We start from the raw sequence: 22,382 nt of genomic DNA, 5'->3' as shown, positions 1-22,382 counted from the left end.
TTGTTTCTTTCCCCCATGAGCGTCATTCTGATGTCTGAGTTATAAGCAAAGCTGCTCCATGTCTTCTCTTAGTGACTTTATTTAGCAGAAACAGGGGCCTGGGAGTGATGTCATTGGTTCTGAGGTTGAAGTGTCTTCCAGTGGAACCCATCATGGTCTTCACTGTTTATGGTGACTTCAGTCAGGCTTGTCATTTTGATGCAGTTTTAGCAATAAAATTTTAAAACTATCCGAAGTGAGGCAAAAACAATTCAAGTGACAGATTTTTTTAAAAATTACCTATACCGAGGCAGTTGAAGAAATGACATTTGCTTAAATACACTTTGTGAGGTTGCATGTGAGTAAATGATCTATTACCAAGAGCACTGATGCTTCTATCAAAAAAGAAAAAAGACACTCTTGCTTCTTTTTCTTTGGAGACTGTGGCGACGGTTGTGAACCATACATTTTCACTTTTAAATTTTCGACTTCTGAAAATTCTTTTTCTTCCTGACATCATAAAGCAGCCTCAGAAAATCAGACAGTTGTTATTACAAATAGAAAGCAGTTCCATTCAGACACTGAATAGACAATTATACGTGTCTGGATTCTTTCCTTTTTTTGTGGTGCCTACTTTTAGATGTGGAATAAAACCACATTAACCAGAGGACGTTCTTATTGGTGGTTAGTGGCCAACTAATGCCACATCTTTAAAGTATTGCATTTAAAAAAAAAATTCTTATTGTCTACCAATACCTTCCATTTTATAAAACTTCTCTCAGGAAGCATCATAGGGGTAAAGAATATTAAAGCCTCAGAAGATCAAGGGATCATAACATATCATCTAATCACACTCTGGCATTTGACAGGTGAGAGCATGAAGCTGTGACAGTGTATGACTGCCCAAGGACACACTCACTCACTCACTCAGCAATCGCATGCTAAAAACATGTTGTTTTTTAATTCCCTAGATGGCCGCCCCTGTCCTGTTATTCTCTGGGATCCATCTTTATCTCCAACAAGTAACGAGACCCACTCTTCTGTGAAGCTCACCTGGGGAGCTTACCAGCAGCTGCTAAAGCAGAAGTGCTGGCAGAATGGCCGCGCACCCAGACCCGAGTGGGGCTGTACTGCAGTGCATCACCACGAGTGGTCCAAGATGGCCCTCTTTGATTTCCTGTTACAGGTACGTTCATCAAATCAAGTAAGTGGTTTTCTAAGACTAGCGCTGAGTTAGACAAGTCTGACACGAAGGAATTTTCTGCACCTTGAGTTTTTGTAAAACCAGAGTTGAAGTTCTCTATTGCTATATTTGGCAAGTATAGTACTTCATGATACACTTTCATGTCTTTAGGGAAATATTTAGAAATGTCCCTCAGCTCTTTTATTAATTTCTGAAGAAGCAATTCTTCAGTGTTTCAATCTTGCAATAGTTATACTTACCATAGATACAGTTTATTGAGGTAACCCATCAATAATTCTTCAAGGTGGATAGTCTTACCCCATTTGGGAAGTGAATAAATAGAAGTTTGGTGAAGTTAAGTAACGAATGCCAGTTCCTTTTTAAAATTTTAAGATAAAAAAATTATATATGTTTTGATTTCAGAGAGGAAGGGAGAAGAGACAGAAACATCAATGATGAGAGAGAATCGTTGATTGGTTGCCCCCTGCACACCCCACACTGGGGGTCAAGCCTGCAACCCAGGCATTTGCCCTGATTGGGAATCAAACCATGACCTCCTGGTTCATAGGTCGATGTTCAACCACTGAGCCATGCCAGCCAGGCAATTTGAAAATTTTTAAAAATCTTTATTGTTGAAAGTACTACATCACAAATTCTTAAAACTACTGAAAGCTGGAGCTGGGATTCCCTGGGATCTGTTGATGGTAAAAGTTTGTCTTCTTTCCATCATTCCTCCCTGTGTTTCATGGTCATTTGGCCACATAGCTTACAACCATCATTTCCCTTGTTTTCTTTACAGTAATTTTTTTGCAAATATTTAATTGAGATTAAATATCAGAGAATAACTAATATTGGCCATCTACATAATTGAGTGACTCAACATTTTCTAGGTTTCTCATAACTCTTAACTCCTTTTCATAAAGACCCTTTGACTCCGTCCACCCCCTCATTCTGATTTCTGCTTTTTCCTTCCTCTAATAAAAACAAACTTGGATTTCTGTTGCTGTATTGTTAATGAGTATTTTGTGGAAATTTAGGACTGTCTTAGGACATTTGCAAAACATTCTCCTTTTGTGTGTGTGTGTGTGACTTTTCAGGATGGCAGATAGATTCCTCAGATGTCTGCTTCCAACTTAAAAGCCTTTAGAATTTTATACAGGATGGGGAAAAAGTAGGTTTATCGTTGTTTGTGTGGAAAATAATACAATAATTAATAAGTAATAAAAAGGATAAACTCTTGTGTTTTGCATACTCATAACTGTGAACCTACTATTGCTCCACCCTGTATATTCTTTTTTTTTTTTTGAACATCAAGCTTTTATTCAGGTCTTTGCTGTCTGCTCAGTCAGTTTGGGAGAATTTAAATAAATTCCACCATTTATTTAAATGATGTTTGCGATGGAGTGAATTGAATGGATTTTATGAACAATCTCTTTTTTAAAGAGAGAGAGAAATGTAGGAAGAAAACAAGTTTAATTCAGACTCACAGACTAGGAATTGGAAACTTTCAAGGAGGAGAGAATGATTTATGGTGTCAATGCCACAGAGCCACCAGCGAGAGCTGAGCTGGAAAACATGAACTTTGGTTTGGCAAGGAGACAGTAAGTCACCAAATACTGTTGAACAGTCCAGCTCGAGGCTCAGGCTGGTTCTAAAACACCCTCTCCATTCTACAGGTAGGGGAAGCTGAGGCATAAAGAAGTTATTATCAAGAACTGTGACAGGCCTGAGATCTTACCCTTCTCACAAGCTAAGAACTTTGCCAGCCACAAGTTCATAGATGCTAGCAGAAACAAAAGACTCCCGAGCTAGACACAAATGACCTCATTACTCATGACAGCTGGCAAAAGCGTCATGGTCCTTTGCCCCTCAAGTCCCATTGGGGTGATACAGAGTGACCCTGTTGAATGCTGCATATAGTGGAGTTGTGTCATTGCTGAGAACTCTAAATTTAGGAATCCTTCAATCTTATAAGAGGCTGCTAGCAAATCTGCTTAACATTTGTCACAAAAGGAAACAGTGTCTTTATTATCTTGGTCAGAAAACAAATCTGCCTTCCATACTAGAAGGAGATACTCTTTGTATCTTCCAAGGCTGTTTGCTGTACCAACATCCTTGTAGAGATAGCACAGAGCTGAACCTGCTATAAGATGTACAGAAATGCCATGGAGAATTGTCTCTCAACAGTTACCTGACTTGTTCTGTATTATATAGCTAGTAAGTTCCCGAATAGACGTTTCAGCAAGTTTGAATAACTCTAGATTTCATATTTTAAAACATTATTGTAAAACAACTGCCAAGTTATTGTTAGGTTAATATAAAAAAAAGTTGGTGTGATAAAAATGTATTAGCAAACAAGTGGAGAATGAATGAAGATTTCTAGGGTTAAGTAGGTAAGGTACTCAGTATGAGGCCAGATATGTGGAGAGTGGTCAGCATAGATGTTGAAGCTCTAAGGATGATGACTAGGAGGAGGATGGAGAGGAAACCTATGAACCTGGTAGTACAGTCTACGAGAAAGGAATGACCGTGAGGTTTGTAGCTAGTGAACATAAGAACTAATCTATACTGACTAGAGGGCAAACCCTTTTAGAAGTTGTCTCTAGTGATATTTGTCTTAATTCTTGAATCTTCAATTAAATCTCATCCTACCTCTGTCTTTATCATTGAGGAAAGCTACAACTATATTTCAACCAATGAATATATATTTATGCGACATCTACTGGGCATTATACTACAGAAAATAACCACAGGGGTAACAAAGCAGTATAAGATTGTATCCTCATTGCCCACCTCAAGTTTGATTTTTAAAAAAATATTTAGTTTGAAAATGTGGTGTATAAAACAAAAAGATAGATTCATGTAAGAATGGCTGGCTGAAATAATATAAGTTCTCATTGTTACGAGGTCAAAAGAGAGAGAGCACTTTGCCATAAAATAGCTAGTGAAGGAGGAAGAGTTTGAGTAGGGCTGTAGGCTGAAAATGATAGAGAGGAGAGGGCAAAAATTGAGGAGGGATTGGCAATATTCACGTGATATTTAGAGCATCCTAAGTATACTATTTGTCTGAAACAGTTATTGGGGGAGTAGTGGTACATTCTGCCTATAAGAGATACAATAGCACATGGACAAAGAGAGCTGTTTTCACAAAATGTGGGTTCACTTTGTAGCTCTCCGTTCATTACCCTGACTGAGCAAGAACGGATTCCAGCTGCGCCACAGTCTCCTTCTGAGGGCACCACCGCCTTTGTCACCATTGTGTTCATTGTGGCCCTGAGGACAAATATGGGCGCATGAGTTGTTATTGTGAATTTTCAACAAAGATAAATATTTCAAATCCTTAAACTAACACTATTAATAATCTAACAAACATATAACACTTGCTATATTCCTGGCGCTATCCTGGGCACTTGATACTAAGCACTAAGATATTAATTTATTTAATCCCCATGTAACCCTATGAAGTAGACACTTATTATTCTTATTTTAGAGTTAAGGAAATCTAGGCAAAGAAAAATGAAGTAACTTGGGCAGGGTCACATAGTTGGCATGCAACAGGTTGGAGTCAAACTCAGGAGTTCTGGGTTAAGAGACAAACTTGTGAACAATGCTTCTTTCAATTCATTTTATGGGGCATCATCATCCGATTTTCTAAGTCAAAAATTTGGGAGTCACCTAGATGCTTTACAATAAATACCTGCACATCCATACAGTGATATCTTTGGTATCACCCAAATCTACCTTTTAGGTATAGCTTCTGTTATAGGTTTTATCATTTATTACCTGGATGACTCCCTCCAATCCACTCATACTCTATGACCAAGAGTCACCTTTGGCTTGAGATATTGGGCATCAGGAACTGATTCTATTGATAGGTCAGTTCTTTTTGTAGTCTACCCTCTTGTTTCTTCTGCCTGGAGAAGGGGGAGGGGGCTGGGAACTTTCTCAGTCTTGATAAATCTATGAGGATGAGATCTCTGCAAGACTTTACTGAACCTGTTCAAGTAATGATACCAAGATTGAAGTTCCTAATTTTGGCTCTGGTTACAAAGCACTGAATCTGAATGTCAGAAATTAATTTGATTGTTAATTAATTTGCTTACATTTACAAAAGTATATCAAATTATATGTATGAGGACAGCATCTGTGAGAGTGGACTTACTTTTTTTTTTTCATTTATCTAATATCTATTTGCTTCCTACTGTGCAACAGAGAAAAGGCTAATTTCCTTTAGATATTGCAGCATTTTACAATTTCCCAAGGAAAGTACTAGGGTGCCTGTTTCCCCCTTTCTTGCCAATTTTTGGAAGTGAAAAACTAATTAATATTTTGGCTTATTTTGGAGGGTAGTGGGGGGTCTTGTTTATTTCTAGTTCTTTCATTATGAATGAGATTGAGGATGTACATATTTTCAAATATTGTTTATTTGTATTTCTTTTTTTGTGAATTGTGTATTCAAACCATTGCCCTTTTATATTGCATTCCATAACATTTTCTTATTGATTTATAAACACATTTTGTATTTATATCATGAAAATTTGCCTTCATCCATTCCTACATGTCTCAAATAATTTTTCTTACTTTTGACTTTACTCATAGTAGATTTTGTTCTAGAGAAATTTTACATTTTTAAAAAATATGTTTTTATTGATTTTTAGAGAGAGAAGGGAGAGGAATAGACAGAAACATCATTGAATGCATGCCCCCGCACTGGAGATTGAGCCTGCAACCCAGGCATGTGTCTTGACCAGGAATCGAACCTGTGACCTCTGGGTTCATGGGTTGATCGATGCTCAACCACTGAACAACACCAACTGGGTGAAATTTTACATTTTTAATAAATCATATCTTAGTTGATATTTTTAATTCTTATATTTACCACTATACACTGTTTATATAGATGTTTACTGAGCAAATAAATGAATAAACAAACTTAGTCCCTTTTTCATGAGTACCATAGTAAGTAGTTATCTTTTATATAGCAATTATTTTCATTAATTTCACTGAGATTTTTATTTTATATTTGATATGTGCTTTATTTAAATGGTGTTTGGGATGGAGTGTATTGAATGGATTTTATGAACAATCTTAGAAAAGCTATGCATGAAGCAAACTAAAGTTACTTGTTTCATGATGCTATAGAAGGGCGAGAGAGAATACAGAACCCAGTTGTTGATTTTCTGTACACAACATTCTTTTTGTTTTACCCAATTAACAAATCTGTATTCACAAAGGCTATGCCATTTTACTGTGTCTGTAAAATGTGATAGAGACACAAGCAACCTTTTATACATGAAGCGTGGGGGTATGACTTTGTAGACAAAAATTCACTCCATTAGGATGACAAAAGAATAGTATTCTAGAGATCATTTGAGTTTCCAAGGTTTGGTCAAATTTCATTCAAAAGAGTATATTAAAAATAATCGGAAAAGATTAAGATGTAGAAATTTGATGTCAGAGATAGTTCGTGTAATGGTTAAGAACTGAGGTTCTGGAGCCAGCCTGCTAAATTTGAATCCCAGCTGCCAATACTAATTTTTAACATTGAGAAGATACTTAACCCCTCTCTACCTCAGTTTCCTCATTTGTAAAGTTAGGAATAATAATGTTGTTTGTGTAGAGGGCTATTGAGAGGATTCAATACTTTTATACACAGAAAGGATTTAGAACATGCCTGGTACACAGTAGTTGCTCAGTGAATATTACATATTAATTAGGAAATTGATCATCCAGAAGTAATAGATGTAAATATCATTGTAAGAATTAAATAAAGTATTTCATTATTATTTTTATTCATTAAATTGTATCATTCCCAAATCATTTTATTTTCTACTCTTATGTACTTTCATACTTATATTATAGATCTTGAACATTAATTTTTAAATATTTTTGACTAGTCTGTCTTTTTTAATAAGCCACGAATCTCTCAAAGGCAGTCCCTGACTTATTCAACTTTGGAAACTTTCAATTAGTATCAGAATGTCTGAAAATGTCATAGTTTCTCAGGGCATATTTTTTTTTATCAAAGAAAACTACCTAGTTACATTAAAACATTAAATACAAAATGTCACATTAAAAACCTTGAAGGTGAAAGACATAAAAGTGTACTTACAATAAGAAAGTTTGTTAAAGGAAGAGAAGTATAACTTTAGAAAGTGAAAACTCAAATGAATTAAAAAAAGTAATATTTTTACTATTTAATGGAGTTCTTACTGTGCTTAACATTTTATAAGAACTATTTGATGAGACAGTAAGGGACAACAGAGATGTATCTTAGGAGATGTTTGCTTCCACCATCAACAAGATGAGTTACACATACTTCTTTTCACTTTGATTTGACAGATGTTTTTTGAGCTCTTCTCTGTTCCAGACACTTGAGGATTAGTGTTGGTGATAAAGAGATGGATGAGATCATATCCCTGCCCCCAGGATTTATGAAATCTAATTAAAAAGACAGATAATCATAGCAGAGTATATCAGATGTTACAGTTAAGTTTAACATCCTATAGAAACAAATAGGATGATATTTGTTTTTGTGGAATTGGAGGTAAGAAAATATGGACTGAGAATGTGACATTTAGTATAGAAATCAGGTGAATACAAGAGTCAGGAAGAGTTTCAGAGACACGGATCTAACAAAGGGCTGAAGTGTGAAAACATTCCGAGTGGGGAAAATGATGCTTATGGAAACTTCCTGTTCCATGAAGGTATTTTTTTCTCTCAGATGGCTGTGAGTAATAAACTTATGTTCATAAACTCAACAAGCAACTATGCGCTGGTATGGCTTTCCCCCTACAGTTGTCTCTCTTCACTTAACTCTTTTAACTCGAATGATTTGATTACTGAATATAATGAATTATATTAATAGGTGTTCATCTTTGAACTATCGTCTCCCACTTTTTATTGTGTATAATTTTTTCCACATAATGCATAATAAAGTAAAAATTCCAACTAACTGTAATCTAAACAAGAGGAAATATTAGTTTTCAATAAAAGAATATTTATTTATGCAGGAATATTCTATATGCTAAGTAAAGAAGGATTCCAACTGTGGCCACCATGATAGATTACACGGATCTTCCAAGTATTCCCCCCTCTTATACCTACTTAGTGATCAAGTGCCTCCCCTCCAACTTTCAGAGGTCAGTGAGGAAAATCACTCACAGGTGCTCTGCCAGGAGGCATATCAATCCAGGGGACCAGACATGGGGATTTCAAATAGTTTGGGTCAGTTGTATTGTTTTGCAGAATTAGTACAATGCCAATCTAAAGAGTCTCTAACCATTATTTATTGGTAGTGTCCAGGCAAGCAAATGATATCTTTTTTTGTTGTTGTTGTTCATTTGCTAGCAAACAATGAAGGATGATGTAGTTAGATACAGTCTTGGCTTTGAGTAGCAAAGAAAGCCTGAGATTAGCTTTGGCAATATTGATTGGCATGCAGAATTGGCTGGGATTTAGGGAGTAAAGTCTGCCAAGGTTCAGAAGGTTTGCTAGTAGAGAATAATATATTTCTGTGTGTGTTTTTTTGTGGTTTACTGAAAAAGTCTTCACCTTTTTTATGATGAGAATCATAGTGTTCACTTGATTACAGATACTCACTAAGGTAGAGGACATGGGAAGTATGTCCTTTTAGGCATTAGAAATGATAAACTCCTATCTTCACAGGTATATCTGTGCTAAGCACTGAAATGTATTATGGTTACTACAGAATTTTAATTGTATAAACGAAGTTTACCCTTTGTCATAAATGATAATCAAAAGTGTTCCTATACATATATGGAACTAAGATAAATTATTTTCAGTATTAATGATGCTACAATATAGGGCATATCTTATTTAAAGAGGCCATAGAAGACTTTCCAATTATGTTGTGACACTACAGTTTTATTTTTCTGCTTGCAATACATGAGCAAATTGGCCAGAAAACTTGGTGTTTAGTAGATACCCCCAATATCATTAATTTTTTATATATTTAGATGTGTAGAGACAGGGGAAGTGATGTAAAAGAAGCATACAGATTTGCTTCTGAATAAAAAAAAAACAGATTTTTGCAGAAAAATGGATAGAAATGAAATGGCTAAAATAATACTATTCTTATTAAAGAAGAATTTGGGCTATCATAATAGTTCTAAAATGATTTGACTTATTTAATTATGTTATTATAGAATTTTAATTTTTGATTTTATTTTAAAATAAATCATCATAGCCCTAGCTGGTTTGGCTAGGTGGATAGAGCATCAGCCTGCAGACTGAAGGGTCCTGGGTTTGATTCTGGTCAAGGTCACATGCCCAGGTTGCAGGCTCGATTTCCAGTGGGGGGTGTGCAGGAGGCAGCCAATCAATGATTCTCTCTCATCACTGATGTTGATCCATGAATTCACTAGGCACTGAAAAATAGTGATATTCTAGTTCTGTCATTACTTCCTCACTTATTAGTTAGAATACTGTTTTTAAAGAGTGATTTCCCTCCCTCTCTTGTCTATCTATATAGTGGCGTAGTTTATGTTAACATGTGGTTATCTAGTGGTACAGTTTATATAGAAAAAAAGTCAGCATAACTTTTAAGAAACACCATGACCTGACCTTCTAACTTGCTTTTCATTCTCATCTGTCATGATTCACTTGTACTGTATTTGTGTACCATAGGCTGGGAACCCTGCAGTTAACAAATACCTAAGGAGATATGTGTGTTTGTTAACAGGAGTGTGTGTGTGTGTGTGTGTGTGTGTGTGTGTGTGTGTGTGTGTGTTGTAGTTTGATCTATTCACTGTCAGTTCAACATGCCCTACTTACTAGTTCCACCGGAACATTGCTCCTATTCCTTCTTATCTTTTATACACCTGCCCATCCCTCAGAGTTCAGCTCTGATCCCCTTCCTACAAAGCCTTCTGGGAGTAACTTTAAAAGATTAAGCTCCCTTTCTCCTCTGAGCTTCTAGTATCATTTAAAAAAAATTCTACAAGTTTTTAGTACATTAAGTTTGATAGAATAATGTCATAGAACAGTGTTTATGTAAAGCAGAACCAGATTCAAATCTCAGCTTCTTTAATAGTCAGCTCTGTAATATTTAACTTCCTTATTATTTAAATAGAAGTGATTTTACTTCCCTTGGAAATTTGTCCTGAGAATAACATAAAATAATGCACTTGACGTACTTATCATGGTACCTGGCTGCTATGGTCTAAATGCCTGTTCCCTCTGACCCCCCAATTCACATGTCTACTCCTAATATATGACGTTGATAATATTAGGAGGTGGACCTTTGGGAGTTGATGAAGTCATGAGGACAGAGCCCTCATGAGGGGGCTTAGCGCCTTTATGAAAACGGCCCAACAAAACTCCCTAGTCTCTTCCCCATGTGAGGACACAGTGGGAAGCCTACAACCCAGAAGAGGGAATCACTAGAGCCAGCCTCTGCTGCTCCCTGATCTCAGACTTCCAGCCACCAGAACTGTGAGGCGTACATGTTTGTTGTTTATAAGCTACTCAGTGAGTGGCATTTTGTTAGAGCAGCCAAATGGACTAAGGCAAATACTCAACAGATCAGCCAGTTATCATCTAGCTAGAACCACTCCATGTATAAGAATTTGAGTTCATTGTATTTATATGTATACATACCTATGGTTTTTTTTTTACATCTTAAATACTGCAGGCCTTTAGTGGTAGTGATCATGTAGGTCTTTTTTGAATTTTCTATATGGCAGAGCTGCTCATTATAACATTTGTGCTGTAGGAAAACATGAGATCGTGCAAGGCAGTTTCCATGGCATTGCCATTTAAGTCAGGTTGAGGTGAGTGGCAGTCATTTTTGCATAGATGGATGGAGGAGATGTTTGTTAACTGCAGGGTTCTTGGCCTACAGGATTTGGGAAGCTAGTTGGGATTTTATTCTCAGATTCTGTTCCTCAAGGTTTCCATACCCTTCATGGAGATGTTAAAAATAAAATCCCAAAGAACAAAAACTAACATAACAAATATCATGTTTCCACATTCTAGAATTATCCTGTCATTATTTCTTTTGCATATTTGCTTTCAGTATTTACTTTAAAGATATAAATACATTAAAAATAAGTTAAAGTCCCCTTTGACCCTCTCTTCATGTGCTCCTCCTGCATTTTATCCCCTGAGGCTAGCACTCTCATGAGATTAGTATACATCTTCTCAGCCAATTTAAAAATCATTTTACATGCATAATAAGTAGATGTTTGCACTTTTTAAAAACATACATATTCTAAATGCAGTTGATCACATAACATTTTTTATGTAACATGTTTCTCCTGTTTTTAAAGAAATTATTTTATTGTTGATAGTATTACAGACATCATTTAATTCCTCCCTCCTCTACTCCTCCTCCTCCCAGCCCCTTCTCCACCCCAGGCCTTTACTATACTATTGTCTGTGTTCATTGGTTATGCATATATATATATATATATATATATATATATATATATATATATACTAGAAGCCTGGTGCATGAAATTCGTGCACGGTGGGGGGTTGTCCCTCAGCCCAGCCTGTACCCTCTCCAATCTGGGACTCCTGGAGGGATGTCCGACTGCCCGTTTAGGCCCGATCCTGGTGGGATCGGGCCTAAACGGGCAGTCGGACATCCCTCTCACAATCCAGGACTGTTGGCTCCCAACTGCTTGCCTGCCTGCCTTCCTGATTGCCCCTAACCGCTTCTGCCTGCCAGCCTGATCACCCCCTAACCACTCCTCTGCCAGCCTGGTTGATGCTTAACTGCTCCCCTGCCAGCCTGTTTGCCCCCAACTTCCCTCCTCTGCCAGCCTGGTCACCCCTAACTGCCTTCTCCTGTAGGGTTGATCACCTCCAACTGCCCTCCCTTGCAAGCCTGGTCCCTCTCAACTGCTCTCCCTTGCAGGCCTGGTCCCTCACAACTGCCCTCCCTTGCAGGCCTGGTCCCTCACAACTGCACTCCCTTGAAGGCCTGGTCCCTCACCACTGCCCTCCCTTGCAGGCCGGGTGCCTCCCAACTGCTCTCCTCTGCTGGCCATCTTGTAGTGGCCATCTTGTGTCCACATGGGGGCAGGATCTTTGACCACATGGGGGCAGCTATATTGTGTGTTGCAGTGATGATCAATCTGTATATTACTCTTTTATTAGAGAGGATAGAGGCCTGGTGCAGGGGTGGGGGCCAGCTGGTTTGCCCTGAAGGGTGTCCTGGATCAGGGTGGGGTTCCCTTGGGGCATGGGGCGGCCTGAGCGAGGGGCCTGTGGTGGTTTGCAGGCCGGCCATGCCCCCTGGCAACCCAAGCGGAGGCCCTGGTATCTGGAATTTATTTTCCTTCTACAATTGAAACTTTGTAGCCTGGAGAGGAGCCAAGCCTGCTGCTCCCTCTGGGGCAGCAGCCATTTCTGTGGCAGTTAATTCACCTTGTACAATTGAAACTTTGTAGCCTTAAGCGGGTGAGCCTGGCCAGGGTGTGCGGAAAGCTTTGCTTCCCCTGTTGCCGGGGCAACCCTGGCCTGCTCTCTCAAGCTCCATTCTGCCGCCATTTGTTTGAATTTGTTTACCTTCTATAATTGAAACTTTGTAGCTTGAGTGGAGGCTTAGGCTTGCAATGGCTATGGAAAGCTTGGCTTGCTCTGTTACCTGGGAAACCTTGCTCTCTGTGGCTGTAGCCATCTTGGATTGGGGTTAATTTGCATACTCGCCCTGATTGGCTGGTGGGCGTGGCTTGGCTGGTGGGCATGGCTTATGTAGCTGAGTGATGTTTAATTTGCATATTACCATTTTATTAGAGAGGATTATATATATATATACATATATATATATATATATATATATATATATATATATATATATATATGATTTCTTTGGTCAATCTCTTTCTGTCTCCCCCCTTCCTCTCTGATATTTGTCAGTCTGCAGTCTGTCCCATGCCTCCACATCTCTGGACCTATTTTGTTCATCAGTTTATGCTCAGTAGAGTCCACTTATAAGTGATATTATTTGATATTCATCTGTCTCTTATTTTTAACAATTACTCACATTTTAACAGAGAGGGGCAGGTTCTAGCCAGACTGACTGTGATTTTATGACTCCAGTAATAAGGGTGTAGTGGAGGTGGATATTATGGAGGTCTATTCCTGAGAACATAAGTCTATAAAGCAGCAGCCAAGAAATTTTCCTTAGATTGAAACCAGAATCTTAATGTGACAAATACCATAGAGCATTTATTTATTGCTTTTGGCCACTTTAGCATCATATAAAAGGCTTTGCTTATCTTCATCGTTGTTTTATTTAAATAGTTTGGTTTATAATAATTTGTTCTATTTTTCCTGTTAGCATAGTTTAGTACTTTTATTTTACTTTATAAACACAATTAAGAATTATAAGCATACAGGATACTGATTATGGGATTTAGTTAAATTCAACAAACTTGAATTGAGGGATATCTGTATTATATCTAGGCAATTCCCAATCAATCTATGGGCATTAGTCATCATTTGATATTTTGTGACGTGGCTCTTGAATCCATCATTTCCATGCCTAAGAACTATTGTCCTTTTATTTCTCAGAGCAATTCCTTCCCAGACGTCCTCTTGGCTGATCCACACAACCAATTCCACTGTCACTGTTTATAAAGTACATCCACTTACACTGGCTCCTTCAAAATCCTCCCTTCCAAGGAGAGTCTAATCTAGGTATTCTGTAAAATCCTCCCTAAAGAAACTGACCTGCTAGATTGTACCTTCTTACTGAGAAGTTAAGCCTTCTCAAAATATTGGGGAAATTAGGAAACTGACAATCTATATAATAAAAGCCTAAGCGACCATTACGGCTGAATGACCAGAATGACCGGTCACTATGATGTTCACTGACCACCAGGGAGCAGATGCTCAATGTAGGAGCTGCCTCCTGGTGGTCAGTGCACTCCCACAGGGGGAGCGCTGCTCAGCCAGAAGCCAGGCTCACAGCTGGCGAGTGCAGGGGTGATGGCGGGAGCCTCTCCCGCCTACGGGGCAGCGCTAAGGAGCAGCGAGCAGGTGGGTGGTACGTAGCGAGGGATCCTGGATTGCGAGAGGGATGTCCAACTGCCGGCTTAGGCCTGATCCCCCTACGAACATCCCGTGAAGGGTCCTCGACTACAAGAAGGCGCAGGCTGGGCTGAGGGACCCCACCTGCAGTGCACAAATTTTGTGCACCAGGCCTCTAGTAGAATTATATTGGCCTGAACTTCAAAAGGCAAGTAGTTGCACTTTTTATGGCCCTTAAATGGGAGGTATTTCTGTTGCTAAAAACTATAAGAATATGACAGGATGGGGAAAGTAAATACAAAGGCATTGATCTATGAGTCTCTCTTTTGAGTTTTGACATCATTTCTGTAGTGGAGACCTGACTTTGAGAGGTCACACTTTCTCACTTCACAGAATTTGAGTCATTTATTTAATTTTTCATGGAGGCAGTATTGAAGGAAAAAAGTTGTCTAGACACACTGACCCTCGATTGTCACAGTGGTGTAGCTTGTTAGCTACCTGGCCTCTACAACAAGACCATATTTCCCTGGATCCTGGCCCAATTCAAAAGTTCTTAACACAAGGGATATGTTTAAAAGTATATCCTTCCTGTTAAGAGGCATTTAGATTCCTCAGATGTTTGCTTCCAAATTAAAAGCCTTTGGAATTTTATGCAGGGTGTGGCAAAAGTAGGTTTATAGTTGTTTGTGTGGAAAATAATACAATAATTAATAAATAATAAAAAGAATAAACTCTTGTGTTTTGCATACTCATAATTGTACACCTACTATTGCTCCACCCTGTATATTCTTTATACTTACTGTCTAGAATTTATTCCCATTTATTCTGGCATTGATAATGCTAAGGCCTCAGTAGCATAAAACAATTGGCCAGGAAATTGGTTGACAGTAGGTCTTGTATTAGCCTGAATCGGAGGGGAAAATGTCTGGTCAAATAAATCTCATATTGCCAAGGGACAGCCAATTGAACATTTCTAGATCAATTCTAATTTAATTATTAATCAAAAGTTCAGCATATGTTATTTAATTCTATGCAATTTTTTGCTTATTTCAATCCTTGCCATGGAATTTTTATCCTGTGCTGAAATCAATCATATTTAGTATGCTTCAACCCTAAATTTTATTGTATACATGGCTAACCTGGAGAGATCAGAGATTTGAGGAAGGATGTGTGACTCCATAAATAATCTTTAGATATTAAAAAATTGTTTAATGCATTGTTTGAGCTAGTTTTGGGGATTGGCTTTCCTGCTAATTCTATGCCATTGAATCATAGATAATTTGAAACTAACCTTGACTGAGGTTGACTGAGGTTGGACTGAGGTTCAAACAGGAGGCCTAAGATTTGACCTTCTAGATAAATCTGCCAGGAAGCAAATAAGAAAACCATGGGAAAGTTAACCCTATAGTATTTCCATTGGGCCACCCGAGAGCTCAGGCAGATATTCATCTGGATCAATATATTTTTTTGTATGTAATTATTTTTAAAAGATTTATCGTTCATTTTGTTCAATGAAATAGATACCTTGTGAAATATTTACCACAATCAAGCTAATTAGCACATCTCATATAGTTACCGTGTGTGTGTGTGTGTGTGTGTGTGTGTGTGTGTGTGCCCACACACTTAAGACCTACTCTGTTAGCATATTTCAAATATACAGTGCAGTATTATTAACTATAGCCTGATTCTCGGAATTTATCCATCTTGTAACTGGAAGTTTCTATCCTTTCACGAATATCTCCCCATTTTTTCTACTCCTCAGGCAACCACCATTCTACTCTCAAGCAGTATTTATTTTTAAATAACAAGCAAATTGCTTGGTAAAATTAATTAAATTTTTATAAAGAGAACTGATTTCCTTAAAAAAGAGCATGAGTTTAAATAGCTTTTGGATATGTTACATTAGGTTGTGTTAATTATTGTTAAAGAAAAAAATTGAATGGCATTTACTAAAGATGGTAAGGCAGATGTTATTTAGGACCATTGAGATAGGTATAGGGACCACTGCAGTGAGATTGAAAAAAATATATGTTTTTATTGATTTCTGAGAGAGGAAGGTTGAGGGAGAGAGAGCAACATCAATGATGAGAGAGAATCATAGATCGGCTGCCTCCTGCATGTCCTCTACTGGGGATTGAGCCCAAAACCCAGACCTGTGCCCTGACCGGAATCGAACTGTGAGCTCCTGGTTCTTAAGTTGAAGCTCAGCCACTGAGCCACACCAGCTAGATTGCAGTGGGTTTTTACAGTGGCTGAGAGATTGGCTCAATCCTGTATACAGCATGTGCAAGTGGGAATGTATAGCCCAGGAGCAGAGGAGGGAGTCAGCAGATGGAAAATTATTAAGAAGTAAGAAACATCAAGGGTAAGGGGAGGTCCGAGTAAACTGGCCTAACAAGATTCTTGCTAAAGACAGGTCAGGATCAGAGGATGAGGGAAGATGAGGAACGTGATTAGAATTTGAGAGTGATCAGATATCAAGGACAGGTAGTGGGGAAGGAGAAGGAGGGGTGGGGTTTCTGCTTAAACTGACAGCAAGTAAAACTAGCTTTTATAAGGAAGCTTACAGGTCTATGAGAAGGCTCAGGAGCCTGACTGAAGTCTGGTCAAGCAAAGAATCTTTGTCACCATATTTAGAATGCTTTAATATAATCATTTAGTTTATCTTTACTTATTTTTGTCAATTTCCTTATAATAAAATACTATATTATAGGGGGAGATAAACTTGATAGAAATTCTATAAAAATACTAAAACTTAATTACATAAATTCAAGCAAGGGAAATGATTTCAATGACAACATTCCCTTGGGTGTAAGCTTATAGACAGCCCTATTTAATGTTAAATTGTTACAAATGGTGTTTCATTTCATTGAAATAAAGCATTTAAAATTTTTATATTAAGATTATTTTATTCCTGTTTTAAATTTATTTGCTTAATATAAATCCATTCTATAAATCAGACTTCTATAAAATGTAAAAATTATTGTTTTTCTTAGCCTGAGTGCTTTTTATAACTCTTGATGGGAAGGTGGGTGTGCTTTTGGCAGCGGCTGTTTTCATGCAGCTCTGCTTGTGCAAATTATACAATGTGAATTTCTTCCTCTAAAAATAGATTGTCACTTGCCTGGCAACTGAAGAATCTTTCTGTGGCAGAATGATGTTTGACTTCTGATGCTTATTCAGAGGTGCGATGTATGAATTCTAAAACTGCATCTATAGAAATAGATTTAAATATATTGTGGCATTAAAATGTTTTTGCATATACATAAAGAAATACTGTTATGTTTTTACTTATGATTCAGTGATGCGGAAGAAACTAGATATTCTGCATGGCATTGGTACACATAGATAGTTATTTTTATTTTATTTTTTTAAAGAAAGGGGCAAGTGGTTTATTTGTGCTGAAAATTATAGCCTTGTACAGTGACAATTGTGTATCTGATATGTAACACAAAATAATCAAGTACTTGAGATTTTTCCTTTCTTCTGCTTGTTTTGGGTTTATCGTGTCATTCTTTTCTAAAAATCTTTATTGTTGAAAGTATTACATATGTCCCCATTTCCCCCACCATTGACCTCTTCTAGCCCCCTCCCTCACCTCCCTCCAGGCCTTCATCACGCTATTGGCTGTGCTCATGGGTTATGGGTTGTGTATATATGCAAGTTCTTTGATTGATCTCTTCCCACCCTCCCTCCCCCAACTTCCCTCTGATAGTTGTTTTTAGAGGTGGAATTCTAGAGTATTGCTGCTATAGGGCAATAACTGTTATGGACAGAGTCAGAGGCCCATGGGAGCCTCTGCTCCCTGTTAGATGTATGTATTGCAAACTATTTATACTTTTCTGATCGTTCATCAACTGCTCTGCTAGTCACATTTGCATGCATACTAATGTAACAGGGACTTGTTACCATGGCAGCACAGAACAAAAATGAAATCTATTCTTTTATGAGATGAGAGTTCCCAAGTGATACAGGTGCAGGCTGATGAGAACACTTTCGTTGTGTACAACTCCCAAGGTAAGAGGCCAGGTGTGCATAAACAGGCCCATTGAGACTGTGGGATTTGTCTGACAGTTGCCCTTCTCTATAACCTGTTCTACCTTCACACATTCCCTAGACTACAAGGATGCAGCTCCAGTGCCACTGATAATAAGGCAGCCATACGCTGGCTTACACTAAGACAAAGGAAGGTAGAATAATTTTCCATTGTGAGTTATTAGCTGATAAATAAACGAATCCATATGTTTTTGTGTTTCTCTGTATCTAGAATGGTGCCAATAATGGCAGTGATTCTCACTGTCTTTTTGCCTTTTTTGAATTAAGGTAATTGCTGAAATGTGACTTTTTTCTCCATGTATTTTCTAAAAATAAATGAGATATCCTATGAGATAACTGGTTTGCAAAAATAATTTCCAGAAGGAATTGTAATTATAGAGAAACTAGTGGCCTGGTGCACAAATTTGTGCACATTGAAAGGAAATTAATTAGAAGAAATATTTTAATATTGCTACTCGCCCTTTCTCTATAATAGAAGTGTCAGCCAAATTCACGATCGACAATGACAGATTGAAACACACATGTACGATTGGCACCAGTGAGAGCTTTATATGATGTATCACGCATGAGAGAGTTAACTTAGCCTTTTATCCTACCTAATAAAAGAGTAATATGCAAATTGATTGTACCTTTGCTACACCCACAAGCCATGCCCACCAGCCACGCCCAACAGCCAATCAGAGCGAGTATGCAAATAAACCCAACCAAGATGGCTACAGCCACAGAGAGCAAGGTTTCCCAGGCAATGGAGGAAGCCAAGCTTTCTGCCTGCCCTTGCCGGCCTAAGCCTCCACTCAAGCTACAAAGTTTCAATTATAGAAGGTAAACAAATCCAAACAGAAATGGCGGCAGCCATGGAGCTGGAGAGAGCAGGCCAGGGTTGCCCCCGGCAATGGAGGAAGCCAAGCTTTCCACCTGCCCTGGCCGGCCTAGGCCTCTACTCCAGGCTACAAAGTTTCAATTATAGAAGGTGAATTAACCCCAACAGTAATGGCTGCCGGCCACGGAGCAAGCAGGAGGCTTGGCTCCACTCCAGGCTACAAAGTTTCAATTGTAGAAGGTAAATATATCCCAGTTACCAGGGCCTCTGCTTGGGTTGCCGGGGGGCATGGCCGGCCTGCAAACCACCACAGGCCCCTCGCTCAGGCTGCCCCATGCCCCAAGGGAACCCCCATCCTGATCCGGGACACTCTTCAGGGCAAACCAGCTGGTCCCCCACCCATGCACCAGGCCTCTATCCTATCTAATAAAAGAGTAATATGCAGATTGACCATCACTCCAACGCACAAGATGGCTTCCCCCATGTGGTCAAAGATCCTGCCCCCATGTGGACACAAGATGGCCACCACAAGATGGCCAGCAGTGGAGGGCAGTTGGGAGGCACCAGGCCTGCAAGGGAGGGCAGTTGAGAGGGACCAGGCCTGCAAGGGAGGGCAGTTGGAGGTGATCAACCCTGCAGGGGAGGGCAGTTAGGGGTGACCAGGCTGGCAGAGGAGGGAAGTTGGGGACAAACAGGCTGGCAGGGGAGCAGTTAGGTATCAATCAGGCTGGCAGCAGAGTGGTTAGGGGGTGATCAGGCTGGCAGGCAGAAGCAGTTAGGGGCAATCAGGAAGGCAGGCAGGCGAGCAGTTGGGAGCCAGCAGTCCTGGATTGTGAGAGGGCAGTCGGACATCCCTTGAAGGGTCCCAGATTGGAGAGGGTGCACGCTGGGCTGAGGGACACCCCCCCTCCCTGAACGAATTTCGTGCACCAGGCCTCTAGTGTATATAGAATAAACTTGCTTAATTTGACCTGCTTTCTGATTTAGTTAAACTTTTTTCAGCCCAGTGAAGCACCCCAACTTCTCTTTCAGGTAATTGTCAGCAACACAGCAGTGAATATCAACATGAAGCAGATTATTATTGTAGATCATGCAGGGAGAACAAAGGGTAAAATATTTAACTGCAGCAGTGTTTGACTATATTCTGCTCAATGAAGAAACCTGAAGTCATTTTCAAGGTCCACCATTTCTTCTTTTCTGTTAGGCCAAGTTTCTAAACTTTTTAAATCTCCATTTTCTGGCTAATGAAAAGAAAATAAGATTCCACGGAGTCTCCTATCTACATACTCTAGTACTTCTGTGAGGATCAAATGAGATGAGGCATGGGGAAAACACTTCCCAGACATTTGGTTAAATTATAAAATGTTCCTATCTGGCTATAAAGCAAGTCATGTTCCTGGGCTGAAGAAACTGCAAGGAGGCTAGTCACTAGGGAGAGGAAGCAAGGCGTTGCTACCTGGCGCCCACAGCCACCATTTCCAGGCTGGGCTGGGCTGTGGGCCACATTTTGCGCCATGGGGTCTTGGCAGCATTGGCTGCGATTTGGTGGGCTGTCGCTCCAGGCTGGTGGTGGGGCCTGTGTCCCACTTGGATGAAGCCAAGTGTTGCTTTGTGGGCACCAGATCTGTGGTGCCAATTCTCTGTAAATGGCCAGTGCACGTCACAGAAGCTTCTGCATTGAGTGTCTGTCACCTGATGGTCAGTGCGTGTCATAGCGACCAGTTGGATGGTCAGAAATTTAGTATATTAGCCTTTTATATATATATAGATTCTTACTGTAATTACTGACATATCTGCTTATTGTGTATTTATAAAATGCTTATTACATGCAAGGTATTCTGGTGGACTCTCTGTGGGATATGAGTTCATGGTTCACGGATACTGAAATGAAACCACATAAAGAAGCCAACCAAGAGCAAATGACAAGCACAGACTCTTCCATTATTTGCCCCCTTTCTATTTTTTTCCAACTCCATTTACTTTAAAAAGGCCCATGTCTTAATATGTCAACATTACTCAGTTTATTTGATCCTTTCCAGTAGAAGACACTGTTTCGGAGGAGCTTTGTAAAGAGCCAAATGCAAAGTGAATATAAGCTTTCAGCAGGGTTCTTTCAATAATAAACATTTATCAAGTGCCTACTGTGTAACAGGCATTGGATGAGTTACTGTGGTGAACTGCTAAACTCCACTCATTACATGTTTTATTAAATAATTTAAACTTACTCTGTACAAATGCATTTTTTGTAAAGATGAAGTTTTTAAGTGCCAAAAACAAATAGCTTGAAAAGATATGGTAAGGATCCTAAGATACTAACTTACCAAACAGGAAACACACACCCCCCTACACACACACACACACACACACACACACACACTCATTCACTCACTGTCACTCAAACCCTTAAAGAAGTGTAGAAAAACAGAGGATTATGTTGTTTAACTAAAATAATTAGGAAAAACATTTGGATAAAGGCAATTTATAATCTATATTAAGAAGAACATCTTCATTTAACTCTCTCTTCAGCTTCCGATTACATTTGGCCTTGGTTCCCTTCTGCTTTCACTCTTAACATTTTCATCTGATGCCCTGCTACCTTGCCTGTTACCTTTCTTCCAACTGTACTTGAGGAAATGAGAGTGAAACTTGTAGACACATCAGCTTTTTTAGCTTTTACTTATAGGTAAAATACTCCTACTAACCTTTGTTCTAACTACCCGCCTTCATGTTCCTCTTACCCTCGTTGGCAGTCTTGTACTGTGTTAATTCAAAGTGCGATTCAAAGACCCATACCTCAATTGCTTTGATAGACCCACTTTTTGAAGACACAGCTAGAATGGGTGGTGTGCAAAAGGGTGGAAACTCATTGGAAGCGTGTAGATTTCTAAGGGGCTTTGGAGAGCTGGTCAGTGCAGCAGAGGCATCCGTGTTTATGTTATATTGTGAGAATAACTTACGTCACTGGTAAGATACTTTCCCCTCCAGGCAAAACTAACACTACCAACGGAAAATGGAATTTAAAAAGAAACTTTAGAAGAAGGCAATGTACCTAAAAATATCCCAGCAACAAAAACTTTGGCTGGAATACCTGGATTTTTCTGAGTATAATTTTAGTTAGGTAAACATTGAAAAGATATATTTTCCTAAAAGAGTAATTTTATGGAAAATGATGGTTGGCAGTAATTTTCAGATTCAGCAGATCGATTTTGCAAAAGATTTTCCTTGTTTTAAAGAGTGAGAAGATGTAAATTTGAACAAACTGCAATAATGATGCTCGACATTCACAATCACTTCACTGAGAAAATTTACCCTCAAATAATCTTCTTTGTTGGATAATTA

The 22,382-nt window shown here is 38.9% G+C and overlaps 1 protein-coding gene across 3 annotated transcripts in view; it reads left to right on the top strand.

Annotated features, from left to right (window-relative positions):
- The window catches only part of GASK1B (golgi associated kinase 1B), a 53,771-nt gene that overhangs the window by 19,184 nt on the left and 12,205 nt on the right, over window positions 1-22,382 (top strand). For all 3 annotated transcript variants that reach the window (XM_028152462.2, XM_008144513.3, XM_028152463.2), the window contains exon 3: window positions 951-1,165. In XM_028152462.2, the coding sequence (XP_028008263.2) occupies window positions 951-1,165 (215 nt within the window). The remainder of the gene's footprint in view (window positions 1-950; window positions 1,166-22,382) is intronic.

This window comes from Eptesicus fuscus, chromosome 6, assembly GCF_027574615.1.
Source record: "Eptesicus fuscus isolate TK198812 chromosome 6, DD_ASM_mEF_20220401, whole genome shotgun sequence".
Taxonomy (NCBI): Eukaryota; Metazoa; Chordata; class Mammalia; order Chiroptera; family Vespertilionidae; genus Eptesicus; species Eptesicus fuscus.
The sequence above is the reverse complement of the archived record's forward strand: the minus strand, read 5'-3'. Positions and strand labels throughout refer to the sequence as shown.